This window comes from Uloborus diversus, chromosome 8 (assembly GCF_026930045.1).
Source record: "Uloborus diversus isolate 005 chromosome 8, Udiv.v.3.1, whole genome shotgun sequence".
In the NCBI taxonomy this organism is placed as follows: Eukaryota; Metazoa; Arthropoda; class Arachnida; order Araneae; family Uloboridae; genus Uloborus; species Uloborus diversus.
In genome coordinates, this window is record NC_072738.1 from 138,317,620 (window position 1) to 138,332,449 (window position 14,830).

General features: G+C 32.7%; 1 protein-coding gene across 1 annotated transcript in view; it reads left to right on the forward strand.

Moving 5' to 3' along the window:
* LOC129227503 (G2/mitotic-specific cyclin-B-like) overlaps positions 1-14,830 on the forward strand; it is a 39,406-nt gene that overhangs the window by 15,393 nt on the left and 9,183 nt on the right. Inside the window, exons 4-6 of the mRNA XM_054862078.1 lie at positions 4,454-4,633; positions 6,499-6,660; positions 11,811-12,047. Of these exons, the coding sequence (XP_054718053.1) occupies positions 4,454-4,633; positions 6,499-6,660; positions 11,811-12,047 (579 nt within the window). The remainder of the gene's footprint in view (positions 1-4,453; positions 4,634-6,498; positions 6,661-11,810; positions 12,048-14,830) is intronic.

Consider the following 14,830-nt stretch of genomic DNA (forward strand, 5'->3'; position numbering starts at 1 on the left):
GACATTTTCTTTTTTTCTGAGCATTGTTTAAAATTTAACTAGGCACTTTTAGTATGAATTAAAATTCTTAAATTACTAATAGTTTTATCCATATAAAACAAAAGTAAAAAAGGAATATTATATTACTTTGTTATATTAGTGATGTATTATACATCATAAAAATATAGTACGTAACTTTTTGGTCATTTATAATAATAAATGAACAATTACTATGATTAACATTTTTTTTAACATACCATAGTTGAAAAAATAAATATCAAAATATATTTTCAAAATATCCGATATATATCCTGAAATATTGGCAAACCCTGCTAGTTAGATTTTACAGTCAAAATTAATATTATATGCTTACAGGTTAAATTTTTTCTTCTAAATTATGAAATTTTAATGATAAATCACTGATCATGTAGTTTTAGGCCACCCCTCATTAGTCGCGTAGGTAATCTTTGGGCGAGTTTTGTGACCAGAACCAACAAGAGGTCAAGTCTGAAATTAATGGTCTAGCTTAAAATCATAGTATAAATTAGTTTTATGATGAAAGGTGAGCCACCACCTCCTACGTAGAAGGACCTATCACTGGTTTCGTCACCTAAGGCTGACTCGGAGGAAACTTCCCGGTGAAAATGGCTTTAATTTATGTCTCTTAACATACTAAAGCTATTATTTTCAGAGCAGTAGTTCTCCAATCATATTAACATTGATCAAAGGAGAAATCAAAAGTTTATTTTCCAAGTTATCGCTCTTTTTTCTTTAAATTAAGCAAATATATAAGAAAGAACGTAGGGATAACAAGATATTACCGTAACCAAAATTTTCAAAGCATTGTATCATATCCGCATGAATTTTAAACACTCTTCTTAGATTCAAAAAATAATATCTTAACTATCAATATTATAACGGAGTAAACATAAATGAAAAATTTAAATTTTAACATTACCGTAGACTCATATTTTGAGAAGAACGACATACTTTAAATTTTCCCATCCACTATTTTAGAAACATTCCTCGTACTTAGTAACGCAATGGCTATCACAATAAAGTATTCTAAAAAAACGTTTAATTGAACAAGAAATTTGTTGGGAATTATGTAAATCATGCGTCACTATCTGCAACAAAGTAATCAAATGAATATTTTGCGAAACAGAAATTTTTTAAAAAATCACTTGTGAATGAAATATTTTCTTGTTTACTTTCCTTTGCAACATAATCTTTCACATTCAATTAAAACAAGTAATTAGCTTTATTCTTACAAATTTTCCTGAAGTTAGTAGCTGCATTCTATTAAAATTATTGAAATTAGAGACTTACCGAGTACTCGGCCTTTCACTATTCGGCCGAGTTAACGAGTACCAATTATGTTTTAAAAAAAACCACCGACACGCATGTGATGAATTTTGAACTTATTGGAATAGTAGTATAGACCTCCTTGTCCATATAATAGTTTTTAAAACTAAATTCCTGGTGAAATTTAACTACGCATTATTTAAAAAACTTTGTTAATATATATATGCGTGTGTGTATCAAAAATTTTACAAAAAAATTATTTTTAAAATTAAAAATAAAGGTATGATTAATCAAGTTGGAATTAAAACGAATTATACCAATTTATTACAGTTCTAGTTCGCCAAACATAAATAATTTTTAAAAGCAAATAAAACAAATGTGCATGAACATTGCAGACACGTGTTTCTGCATTATAAGGAACGTCTTTTTCAGTGCATAAAATGTGAGCTTAAGAATGTAAAGACATTCGACAAAAAATCCGACTTTTGTCGGATGCCTTTAAATCCACGAGATCACATTTTGTGCATTGAAAGAGGAATTCTTTGTAACGCCAAAACACGTGTCTGCAGTGTTTCTGCGCTGTGCTTTTAACGTTGTTTTATTTCCTTTTATTTTTTAAGAGCAAAGGTATTTTTATATTTATCATAACTAATTTTTGTTTGTAGTAAAAATCAATTTTTAATATTAAAATTCCATATTTTCTATACTTTTTTGCGAAATTTTTAATAAATAAGTTTTATTAACTTTGGGGACATTAAAATAAGGATTTATTCCATTGAAGCATTTCAAACTTCATTACTCCCAAAATTTAAATTTGACTTGTAAACTTGGATTGTAAATGATTGCAGAATATTATATGATTGAGCTTTTTATAAATTTTTATATCTGTCTTGGACAACATTCAATTTTTTGCAACTACTCGGTATTGGCCGAGTATCTGATCGAAATTTGGCCGAGTACCGAGTAGTTACCGAGTACTCTGTACGTCTCTAATTGAAATAACAAAAAATTTAGTGATCAGAATTTCTTTTATGCAAAATGTAAAAAAGTCTAAAATGTTAAAGTTCTGTAAATATTTCTTTCATTGCAAAAATGCAATTTGCAAGAAAGAAAGAGACATTGATGGCTTGAAAAAGAAAACAAAATTTCTTACCTGTTTTAATGTTGTAAATTATATTCATTATAGGTTATTGAAGTTCAAAGATTTTCATTTCTATTTTATTCTTCATTACAGTGTAATAGTACAAAAATGCTTTTATATTTGCATCATTACTTTAAGTATAAAAAGGAGTTTTACTAAATCCAGAGTGGGAACTTTGCTGTCAGTAGCATTAGTGGGAAAAAAGGGCGAAGAATTCGAAGCTTAATTTTAAATTGGCGCTTGCGTTGGCTCGTTAGTACTGAGAGCGCTAAACAGCCAACTAAGGATTTTTGAACCGGCCGGTTTCTAGTACGTCATAGCTCATTTACGGTAACCACTGATGAGGCCTTCTTGTAGGTAGTGATGGGTGAGCCTGGTGACCAAACTGGCAACCAGTCTTTGTTCTTAGCAGCCCTGCTTGTGACAAGAAAAAGCATTAAATTTGGATTTTAAACCAATAGCGGGTTTTCCAATAATTTTTTGTTGTGTTGCTTTCGTTGCTGCTGTATGATCTGTAAAGTGTTTCGTCAACAGTGATGTGCAATGAACATAACAATGCCAAGACCTAGAAAAATTAAAAGGACTCCATATATTTAGATCAATGTAAAATATTATCAAATTATGGAAAAAAAAGTCGGAACAAAACTTTGGCAGCTTTAGAAAATGTCTAAATATAAGGTAGCTGTTAGGGTATGCTTATACATCATGATGCAAAATTTGCTAGTGTGCAGTGCTGCTGCTGGAAAGATGCTGTCTTTCACGAGAAAAGCTCCCGCTGTCAAGTCTGAGCCTGTCTACTACCATAGAAACGACCTTCGTTCATTTTCTGCAAGGGTTAGCAGGAAGACTTTTTGGTGCTAGTTCGCCACTCGTCTGCTCGCTTTTGTGCAGTCGTACAGTTTTTTATCCTTGGAAAAAATAACTCTCCTCGTTGCTTTATTTACTGGACCGTTCCATAACCACGAATTTTCATAGACATTCTCTCGGTTTTCCGCCATGTGCTTGTTTTGTTTGCAACGTGCTTTTGGAGGAGTGGCTTTTCAGCTCGCGCCATTTGACTTTTTTTAGGTATAGCTCTGTTATTTCCAACTCTCTGCATTGCAGACCGAGGAGTTGCTCGCTATTCTCCCTGAGTTTTCGAAGTAGTGGGCTCTAATTGAAAATTTAGCCTTTTCTATGCTATTTTCGATTATCCTTTCGTTTTTTCATTTGCGGGTTTTTTTGCAAACTTGACATGCATAAATGAAAATTATGTACGCTCTTAAAATGTCTTAAGAGTTGATTCTGAATCTCCGATTAAGAGTGATTGCCGACATGATGAAATGTGTTCGCCACAGCAAAGGGCGTCCACATACCAGGTAAAACAAACTATATGGGATTTTGAAGATTTTAATGAAAATGGGAATTTTGGAAATAATCAGGGAGAAATTTCAAGCTGGTTGGAAACGCCGATGGGCTGAAAGTATTTTTAGTCTTGAACACATCATCAAACTTGCACCCACGGTTCCAACTATAGCACTCATCATATAGAAGTAGATAAGATGCTAAATTCTTGCTTATAGTGATATTGTCTACTTTTGTTTTGGGATTCAAGAAACTTATTTTATAACAAATGTAAGTTTTGGTATGTAAAATCATCCATGAAATCTCTGAAAGTTCTCAGATTACTTTCTATCCTAAGGCTTGCATCTCATTGAAAGTTTCCTTGAATCCCCCAAACAATCACGTGCCTGTAATTTATTTGCTTATTTGTGTTTTACTGCCGTTTATTAATGTTACTTTGTTTCACAAAGGTATTTATTCATTTTGTACTCTTAGTGATGTTTCCTCCCCTTGTCCCTCTATATTAATATAATCATTTTAAGGATTTTTAAATATCTATTGATGAATTTATTATCTAATACTAGTTATTGTTTTTAAACCTATTTTATAATACAACAAATTTATGATTGATTGTCATTCTTGGATATTAGTTTCCAGCAATTCGTGTATTTCTTAGAGTAATTTCCTGGAAATTTCTGTACTTAGGCTTTAGAGACAATACCAACACAACTGTTGGCTTCCCTTCCTGTCGTTAAATCGGAGGAAGTAAAATGTCCAGATAAACTGCCTGAAAATGTTGACGACATTGATTCTGAAGACAAAGAGAATCCCCAGCTCGTTAGTATTTATGTCAATGACATTTATAGATATCTCTGGAAATTGGAAGTAAGTTGTGTTTGATTGTTCGTTTAAATAAATAGCTTATTTCAGGAAGCTTTTCTAAAAAATTAGCAAATAGAAGTTTAATCTCTTTTTATGGAGGGTTGATAACTTCCAGGTTTTTTTTATTGTGCAGAATAGAAACTAGTTCTATACTAATTTATTTTCAGTTTTCAACTTCGACGGAAAAATTCCATATCGTACATGAGAGTATGGCAGAAATGCTAGATTTTGCAAGTTAATGAAGGGAAAGGAAACACTATTTATTGCCTATCTGTAAGGGTCATAAGTTCATTTTAAACTATTTAAATTTGAACATTATGTTAAATTTTATTAAAGAAATTGTGATATATCTTGCAAAACAGTACTAAATAGGCTTAAATGCTTTTTACTTTATCTTTCAAGCTCTTTTTTCGGAAGTGGTATGCTTTATTTTATGTAAAAGCAACCATAAACATCTTTTAATGGCTTATATTTATAGGTTAAACTCTGAAAATTTAAGCTTAACAACGTTATTAAAAAGAGTAGAACATTTTTCCCGACTATTGTCGGAAGTTAAAACAATTTCCAAAACTCATTTGAATGCACTTCAGATTTCTAACTATTAATTTTTTTTTTATAAAAACTTCTGCCTATTTTTTAGTTTTGAATGTAAACATAGAAATTACCCATATCAACTTGGAATCGCCAACATTATACACTGAATGGCATCCATCTTTAGTTTTACTAGTTTCTTGAATAGACTCCTTAGTGAGCAACTTAGGTTTACAAAATGTATAATCGGTAATTTGTTCTATTAAAATTTAAGTTTATGTATATCTTCAGAAATGTTGATGAATCATTTATACTTGCAACTCTACTGCTTTTTAACAAGAGAGCCCGTTTTTACCAGTCTCAAAAAGCTTTCCAGTTTTTTAAAATTTTCTCCTGTTTTAACATTTTAAGCAATTAAAATGTTCTCTATAGATGGTGCCAGTTTCTAGTAGTCTACCAATGCTGCGAGGGAGTAGAACTATATATTGTATAAGAATGTAGACTGAAACAAATTTTTCTTCCCAAGGTTGAATGCTAGGACAATTGAATCTGTTATTTCAGAAACCCGTCAAGTGCACTATTTTAAATTTTTAAAAAACTAAACTTCCTAAATATAAAATAAGTAAAGGTTTTTAAAAAATTAATCAGTGGAAAAAATGTATACAGTTTCTTATCGTATTGTAAAAACAACTGATGCTTGGTGTTACTTCTGTGAAATTTTTAAAGATTTTTGTACTTGATGGGTTTCTGCAATAAAATAAAACTTTATTTGAAAAAAAAGAAATTTGACTATAATTTTGAAAAGCTGTAGTAGGTTGTAAATAAAGCAAGTTATCTTTGTTTAAATTTATTTTAACATCTAAGAAAATGTTAAAATATTGGTTAAAGGAGAAACTTAAAGAAATAATGGAAGACAAATGAGACATCGTAAAAACAGTCTGTCTGCATATTGGCTAAGCCTAATGTTTGAGTTTTTATCATACTCATCTTCATACACTATGTCGATGTTGCAGGCGGCCATGGATCGTAGGCCACTGGAGGATTTAATCAAAAAATTATTCATAGCTTGTAAAACTTCCCATCAGGGCGTCCTTGCTTCCACCAGAGTTTTGAAACAATTAGATTTAAAATAGCAATGATCATGGATTAGTGTCTGTACATTGGTGCTTGGATTTGTAGTCTGTGATGTCTATGCATCAGCTTAGACAAATTCTAAACCGGTTTAATGATGTGAGATGTACGCCAGTTTTTTTATGCATCGTCCATCCCTGTCGGATACTAAACAGAGAACCGACTTAAAAGTTTCTGGTTTAATTTTGAATCTCTTACCATTTTAGGTCTTATTTCCCATTAAGAGGCTGCATTTACAGATGCAGCCAGAAATAACTGGAAAGATGAGAGCAGTCTTAATAGATTGGTTGGTTCAAGTTCATCTGAAATTCCACTTACTTCAGGAAACTTTGTATTTAACAGTGTCTATACTCGACAGGTATCTTCAGGTATGTCATTATCTTTTCTAATTAGACCAAGAAAATGTTAAAAAGAGCCTCATGCAGGCACGCACGGATACTAAAGTTGAAAATTAGCGGTCACCACTCCCCAGGTGGCGATTAAAGTTGCAAAAGTGACAATTAAAAATAGTCTTCTATGGCCACACCCAGTTGCTACTCTTGCTCAGTCACTCTACTTATATTCCCAATCGAACCATATTCCCCTCCCCCCTGTTCTGAGCTACCCCAATGTATTTCTTTTCCCTGCCACTAGAGGCTGAAATTCGGCTGCAGCATTTTGAACCCTGCACGTACCACCTGCCTTGTGATGACTGCTCAGCAATCACGTGCTATTTTTTTTTTGAAATGCACTAAAAATTTTGTGTAAATGGGTGGGGGGAGGAAAAAAAGAATGAGCTCATGAAAATTTTAAATCAATCTTATTCAATAAATACCAGTTAATGGTCTAGTGGGATGCTGCAAGTATGAACAATTTCATTTTATGTTTTATTCTCTATGTCATAGATTCATTGTAATCAAGTTTATGAAATGTGAACGTTTAACATTCATTTTTCTTAAGATCCATGCTAATATTATAGAGAGATGGCAAGTTTATATGTTCTCCGGAACATATAGAGGTAATCTCCGGAACCAGTGCACCTATGTAAAAAATTTCTTCACTATATGAAAGGTGCTTTCTTACTGAGCAACATTGGCTGAATTTCGAAAAAATTCGATAAATTACATTTTAATTCCAATATAGGCCCAAATTCCCAAATATGGGAGTGAAAAATTGCTTGCACATATTGTATATCGTTGAAATGGGTAGAATTTTCCGCGTTCTTTACGGTGGGATTAAACTGCGTTTTTAGCTCTAACTTTTTCAGGCTTAGCTGAGATGTAAGAATTACTTTCTTCTTTAAATCTATCAATAGAAAATGAAGAAATTGTGCCACAGTTTTCCTTTTGACACCATTGGAAAAAGCGATATGCTTTTAAAATCCATTTTTAGCCTACTTTCCCAGTAAAAGTCGGAAAAAGAAAAGCATGAAAGAAGGCTTAATGCAGTTTAAAAATATAGCGAAAAACAAAAAAAAATCAAAGTAAAATAATTAAATAAATATTGAAAAATTAAAAATTGGAAAGTAGGGTATTGAGATGGAGAAAAATGTCTGTCCCCCCTAATAACTTTTGAATGAATACTCAGATTCGAACAAACTTTTGTTCGAAAGATCTTGGCGAGTACACCTCATTCCCATATTTCACTTCTTGATTTGAACTATTTTTTGTTCAATTTTGAACAGTTGAAAAAAATTTAACTTTAGCGCCTACGGGGAAATTCAAGGCAATTCCGAACTGTGAGGCGAATTTGCTTCAAACAAACTTTGTGGGGAAAAAACTTTTGATGAAAAAATTGTATATAAAATATCTTTTTGATTTGAACAATTTTCCGTTCAATTTTGAACAGTTCAAATCCCTTAACATTAGCGTCTACGTGGAAACTGAAAGTCAATGTAGATTCCGTACTTGAAGGCGGATTTGCTTCAAACAAATTTTGTTGGAAACAGCTCTTGACGCCAGACTCCGAGAATTTAGGGGCACCCGACTCCGACTCGACTCCTGTGCCCGATAATCAATCGGACTCAGACTCCCCGACTTCGACTCTGACTTCGTAGCTTTGTCAAAAATTTATACACGGAGGACAGATGACAGACTCCGATTTTTGGATATTCGATTCAGACTCCTTTATCCCAAAATGAGATCGACTCCGACTCCTCAGCTATAGTTTTAACTGTGAAATAATCATTGTTGATATGACTTGTTTTTATTTTCACGCTAAAGTTTAAATTTAGGCATTCAGTTTTCGGCAAATAAACTCGAAGTCATTCATGTTTCTACATAAAGATATATGCAGACGTTTTTTTTTTTTTTGACAATGAAAATTATTTCTTTAAGTTGACAATTTATTGTTTTTATTTTGGTAACTGCATTAATTCATTTAAAAAATTATTTTTGGCAACGGGGGAAAGAGAAACGATTTTTTATATGATGTATTTATTTCAATAAGCTTATTAATTTTAATTATTTTTTCGTTTTGAAAGCTGTCAAAGAATTTTTTTAATGGAAAAAAGTGTATTAGCTGCTTTGTTTGAAAGGTGCTGTTTTTTTTTAAATATGAGTGAGGAATATTTGATTCCTAGAAATCAGCTTATGATATTAAAAAATGTTTGAAACAATTTGCGATTTTAGCTATTTTTGAGAATATTGCTCAAGTAGTAGAAAGTAGTATGGGTATATGGGAAAGTAGGCTCGTTTAGTTCTAGACAGAACTTGTTTGTATTTTAATTAAGTAATTTAATATCTGTCTTCATTGTTTGGAAAGGTAATTTTGCATGGTGTTTTCTTTTATTTAAGCTTGATTGTTGAACATATGTCATTTGATACAATTTTTATTCTCAAGGTAGCTTGGGCAATGCAGCTCTTAATATATAAAGATTTGAAAACTACTGTTAATGTGATTTTACTTTTTTGTTTGGGGAAACATTTATTGTCGAAAAAAACATCCGCTTTGCTCACAAAAGGGCTGGGTTTTACCTTGTTAAAATTATATGAATTTCTACAGTTTTGACATGAAAGGGAAAATATAAGAGATTGTGCGACTTAAAAAAAATTTTTTTTTTTTTTTGGATACTCTCTAATGTACATTGACTAAGATATTAATAAGAATGCAGCAGGTGACCCCAGCAATAAGTATTGAAATTTCATCTTTAACCTGAAGGATGAAAAATTGCACTACCCTAATTTGATCAAACTTGTTAAGGCTGTCCAAACTTACTCTCTAGGCCAAAGAGGGAGTTTTAACAAAAGAATTGTGAGTAGTGACAAACCAAACATGAGTTTAGACGCAATTGTTGCTCTCAAAGAGATAAAAGCCTCGGTAAAACACCGTGGAAAATGTTGATGCAAATTTAAATGTTCTCGTTGTGCAAAGCAGCACACTTGAAATATAAGGAACTGAAAGAAAAAATATCTGAAAGAAATAAGAAGGAAAAATATAAAACCCAGAGAGAATGATGTAACAAAAGAGAAACTGATAGGATTTAAGGAAAGCATTAATTCAGCTCATGCAATGATGGATGAGTGGAATAGGAAAGTAAAAATTAGGACTCAAATGTAAATGCATGATTGACATTGAGGCTGGGGAAGTTGTAATAGAAGCTGTTAATAAAAAATTTAAAAGCTGCTCAGAAAGAGTCGAGCATTCCGATAATATTATCCTAGTTTTTATTTATTTTTTGTGTCTGAGAAATTTTTTTTATTCTGACCGTAAAGAATCAATAAGGTATGTCTAACTATTCTTGTATACATATGTTTTCATCCGTGGCACTGAAAGGTAACTTTTTTTGATGTGTATGTAAAATTTAATCATTTTTTTGGTGTCCTATAAATCCTATATTTTTTAAAAATGTGTCCTATATTTTTTCAAAAAATGTGCTATATTTTGTTGGTCACTTTGAGCCCTGTCGCTGACATGTTCACTGAAAATTCAGAGTTGTGAAAAACAAAAAAATTAAAGGATGAGTAAAGGTTTAACACACCAGACACTAAATGGTGATAGTTTTAAAGATAATTTTAAAGTTATTGGCGGGAAGAAAAAGTTCTTCCTCTGCATTTTTAGATAACTTTATAACAACACCACTGCAAGAAATATGATCAAACAAGCAAGCAAAATTATTCACTATGTTGTTTATTGCTTGCATCATCGAAATGTGCTGACTTTTTTTTGTACACAGAAATATGAGTTATTTTTTCAGATTTGCTTTTTCAGTAAACAATTTGAAAAAGATAGTTTTGTTTTGGTTCATAAGTGCAGCTGGCAGGGAATAAGAACAATCGCGTGTGTGCGATCATTCTCTCCCTGCATTAGCAGTTTATTATGTCAGACAGTCGGGACAAATTTTATTTCTTTGGCTTGGACAGAACTGTCTGCAATAGGGTTTCGTTGTCCTCAACGTCGTGTTGCTGCGTTTCTGCCACTGGATTCTGAGGGTATACTCCCAGTAACCCGTTACGCGCTATATGTGTATGCTATCATTACATATGTCATATGAACATTCTTGGAACTTGAGGGCATACGGTAAGTGTCTAAAAAAGTTTGAGAGTATAAGGCGTGTATGGAGTATGCCCTATGGCAGGGCTGTCCAACTGCAAACAGCCCATGGGCCAGAATTTCGGACACGGATCACCTCTCGGGCCGCAGTTTGAAAAAGTTGAACAATAACCTCTTGCCTCTTATACAATAACAATTAATAGTTGAATTATTAATTATAAAACAATGAGACAAAGATTTTAACAACCTGCTTAAATTTTACTGGGGAAACTTAGGCCGATCCTGCCTTCTTGACAAGGGTAAGAATGTCAACATCTATGTATGTCAACATTGATGCGGGCCGCACAATATTTGTTGGTGGGCCGTATGCAGGCCACCAGTTGGACAGCCCTGCCCTATGGGAACACCACTGATTACGATTTTAGTTTTTCACAATACCAGTGCATATTTATGTGTGCAGTTTTAAGCAACTAAAACATTTTGACGAGTTTTCTGTATCTATCCGAGTGCGTATGACATAATGTATCTTGTAAAAATGGTTATTTGAAAAATTTCCTTTTTGAAACTCGTGTAGCATCGAGTTGTGCTCCTCCTTTTTTTTAAATTGCTATCAGGTACTCCAAAAGGGATGTTAACTCTTTCATTGTTGAAATTCAATGTCAATTTTGCTTATCAAGTTATTATCTCCGAGGAATCTTTGAATGCATATCTTGGTAGTCGTAATAAATATCTTTTAGTTTAATATTTGTCTCTTTGGGAGTTGTTGAAACAAACTTCTCAATGTCTTTTCCTTGCTTCCTGTTGGAAGTTAGTTTTACAGAAGCAAAATTTCTATTTTCAGATTTTAATTAAGATATTTTTTGAGCGACTAAAAAGTTAAATTTTGAATATGAATGAAGCACCTTGGATTAAGCAAAACGTTGAACTTTCAAGACTCGAATTGCTGAGACTTTACTTTAATTTTAAACCTTATCTTAAAATTTCATTAATGACGAGTTTTTTTTTTCGATATAATATTGTATACTAATAATTTCCTTTCTTTTTGTAGGTGGACTACGTAAAACGAGCAGAATTGCAGCTTGTAGGTGTGACGGCAATGTTTATTGCCTCTAAATATGAGGAAATGTATGCTCCGGAAGTTGGAGATTTCGTTTATATTACTGATAACACTTACACAAAACAAGAAATTTTTAAGATGGAAAGAAAGATGTTAAGAAAGTTAGATTTCAACTTGAGCAAACCTTTACATTTACATTTTCTGAGGAGAAATTCTAAAGCAGGCAATGTAAGTCAATATTCACCGGTTTACGACTCTTTTACGGTTCAGAGGCTGTTTTTAAGCTGAAATTGTACAGTTTGACTTGGTTTTTCTGACCCTTATATGCATAATTTTAAAGTTTTTTTGGAAACATTTTAAACTTTTAGTTGGAAAACTTTTAAAGTCCAATAGCAGTTGAAAAATGAATTTATTTTTTTGTTTTGGTCTCATTTAAATTTGTTTACTGAACAGTAAAATTTCTGTACTCTTTTAGTTTGGTTTGACTTTTGAATTGGAAAATTAGTTATTGATGCTAACATAAAATTTAGAAAGCTAGCAAAATGGCCTTAAAATTATGATTTGAGGAATAGTTTTTATTAGTCAGGCAGATCAGTTTCATAAAATTTGCTTTTATGAAACTGACTAATTTCTTCTGAATTTTGCATTGTTTCTTTAAACAATTTTAGAAAACACTTATTTTTTGCCTCCCCTCAAAAACATCTTGTTACCCATAAAAATTGCCAAAGGTGGTCCCGACTTGGTTTTTTTTCTTAAATGTTTTTTTTTTCAATATTCTGTTATCTTTGGGCTTTGAGCATTGACAAAAGTATTTCTTGCAATTATAATATGACATTTAGTAACTAAATTGAAATAGTCAAACCTGTCTATCTTGAAAACCTCAATTTTCTATTTTTCCCTGCATTTATAGCATTATTTCAATGTTTTATCCCATGTTTATCTGTATTAAATTTTGCTGAAGACCTCTATCTTGAATTCAGACTGCACTGTTTTTCAAGTTTCAGAGTTATTTTTATAAACTGGAACTTGAATACAAAGTATGTTTCCTAATATTAGCAATGATATGATTCCCCAAGGTTTGTGTGACATGTGCAAAAGTCAACTCTACCCTTTTTTTGCAAATAATTGTAAGTAACTTTCATCCTTAAAAGTATGCGTAAACTTGCTACTGATACAGTCATTAAAATTTAAAACTTATAATCAAAACATCGAATACTGTAAAATGTTGAACAATATCAATGCAAGTGAATATGTTAACTCTTTGACTTAGTTCTTATTGCTTATTTTTATAACTTTTATCAACCCCTGTATCTTAATTTCCATATTTCAAACTTTTCTTCAGCCTCGTGAAATTTGAGATAGGCTCATTATCAAGCAAAATATCTTAATTGAAATATTAAACATGCCAAAGGCACTTTCAAAAAAATGTTGTAAAAAAACTTATATATTTACCATTTTTTTTTCACCTTTTCAGTTATGCCATAAAATGTAAAAGTACGTTTAAGAGTATAATCGGTCTCCAAGTCTTAGTCCTTTATGAGTAGTTTTTAACACGTTGAGCGCTACGCGTATTTCTAAGACAATTCCGTTCAGGCCACGCGCGCCGCTTCGATTGAAAAGCTGGTATTGAAGGACCGGTGTTTCCGATTGCAGTAGAACATGGTGTACGTTTGGAACGTGATACCTATAGTCATTGATTCAACACGTTACGCGCCAAGTCTGTTTTGTTTTCCTTACCGCTTGGCCCGCCCATATAAGATTTCTTCGAAATGGATGCGTGGCCGGTGTTCCCTTTGCGACAAATCAGTTCATTACAGTTCTTGGCTCTGTGCAGACAAAAATTTTCAAAAAGCGACAGCAGCAGTGAAATTATTTTTGCTAGAAAACGGCCTAGAATGGATGTATTTTTATCCTCTGACGAGGAGGAGGAGATTGGCTGATTGCCCCTCGGGTCATGCCATTCTTCAACAAATATTGTGCCATTTACACATCCTTCGGGGTTTGTAAGGGAGCATATAGGATCAGATATAGCCGTAGAAACCAGCTATCAATTATTTGTGCCGGATGAACTGATCGAGCAAATTGCCGAACAAACAAATTTATATGCAACACAGAAAATAGAAGCTGGATACATGCAGCGCTTGGCAAAGTGGACAGAAACAAGTACGTCTGAAATAAAGAGATTTTTTGGACTCGTCCTATGGATGGGATTAGTAAAATTGCCGGCCATACATCATTATTGGTCTAATGATCCTGCCTATTTGCAAACGTTTGCAAAAGCGGTCATGTCAAGGAACCAATTTGAATTATTACTAAGAATGCTACATTTTGTAGACAACGAAAAAGATAATGGTTCCAATCGTTTATATAAAATACAACCAATTATAGACATTTTGGAGACCAATTACAAAAAATATTACAATCCGACCGAGGACATATGTATTGACGAATCCTTGATTCCATTTCGTGGCCGCATTGTATTTAGGCAGTATTTAAAACAAAAGCGCCATAAATATGGAATTAAAATATTTTAAGTTGTGCTGTGGATCGGGATACACCTATGCTCTCCACATACACAGGGAAAACTTTACCTGTGTATGTATACACAGGGAAAACTTTAGAAAAAGAAAAAGCTACGCCCACTAATATTGTAATGTCTCTTTGCGAAGATTTGTTTGATAAGGGGCACACGCTCTATACGGACAACTGGTACACAAGTTTAGAATTAGCCGAAAAATTAATTAGTAAAAACATCCATTTAGTGGGAACATTACATACAAATCAAAGAGGAAATTCGCACCAAGTGCTTTCAACAATATTAAAACGAGGAGAAATAATAGCAAAGGAAAATAACCAGGGGATAACTATTTTGAAATGGAAAGATAAGAAAGACATCCTAGTTCTATCGACAAAGCACTCGTCAGAAATGTTGAATGCCGATCAGGAGGCAAGATCAAGCTACAAATTATAGTAGACTACAACAGACAAAAGTCGGCTGTCGACTTATCCGA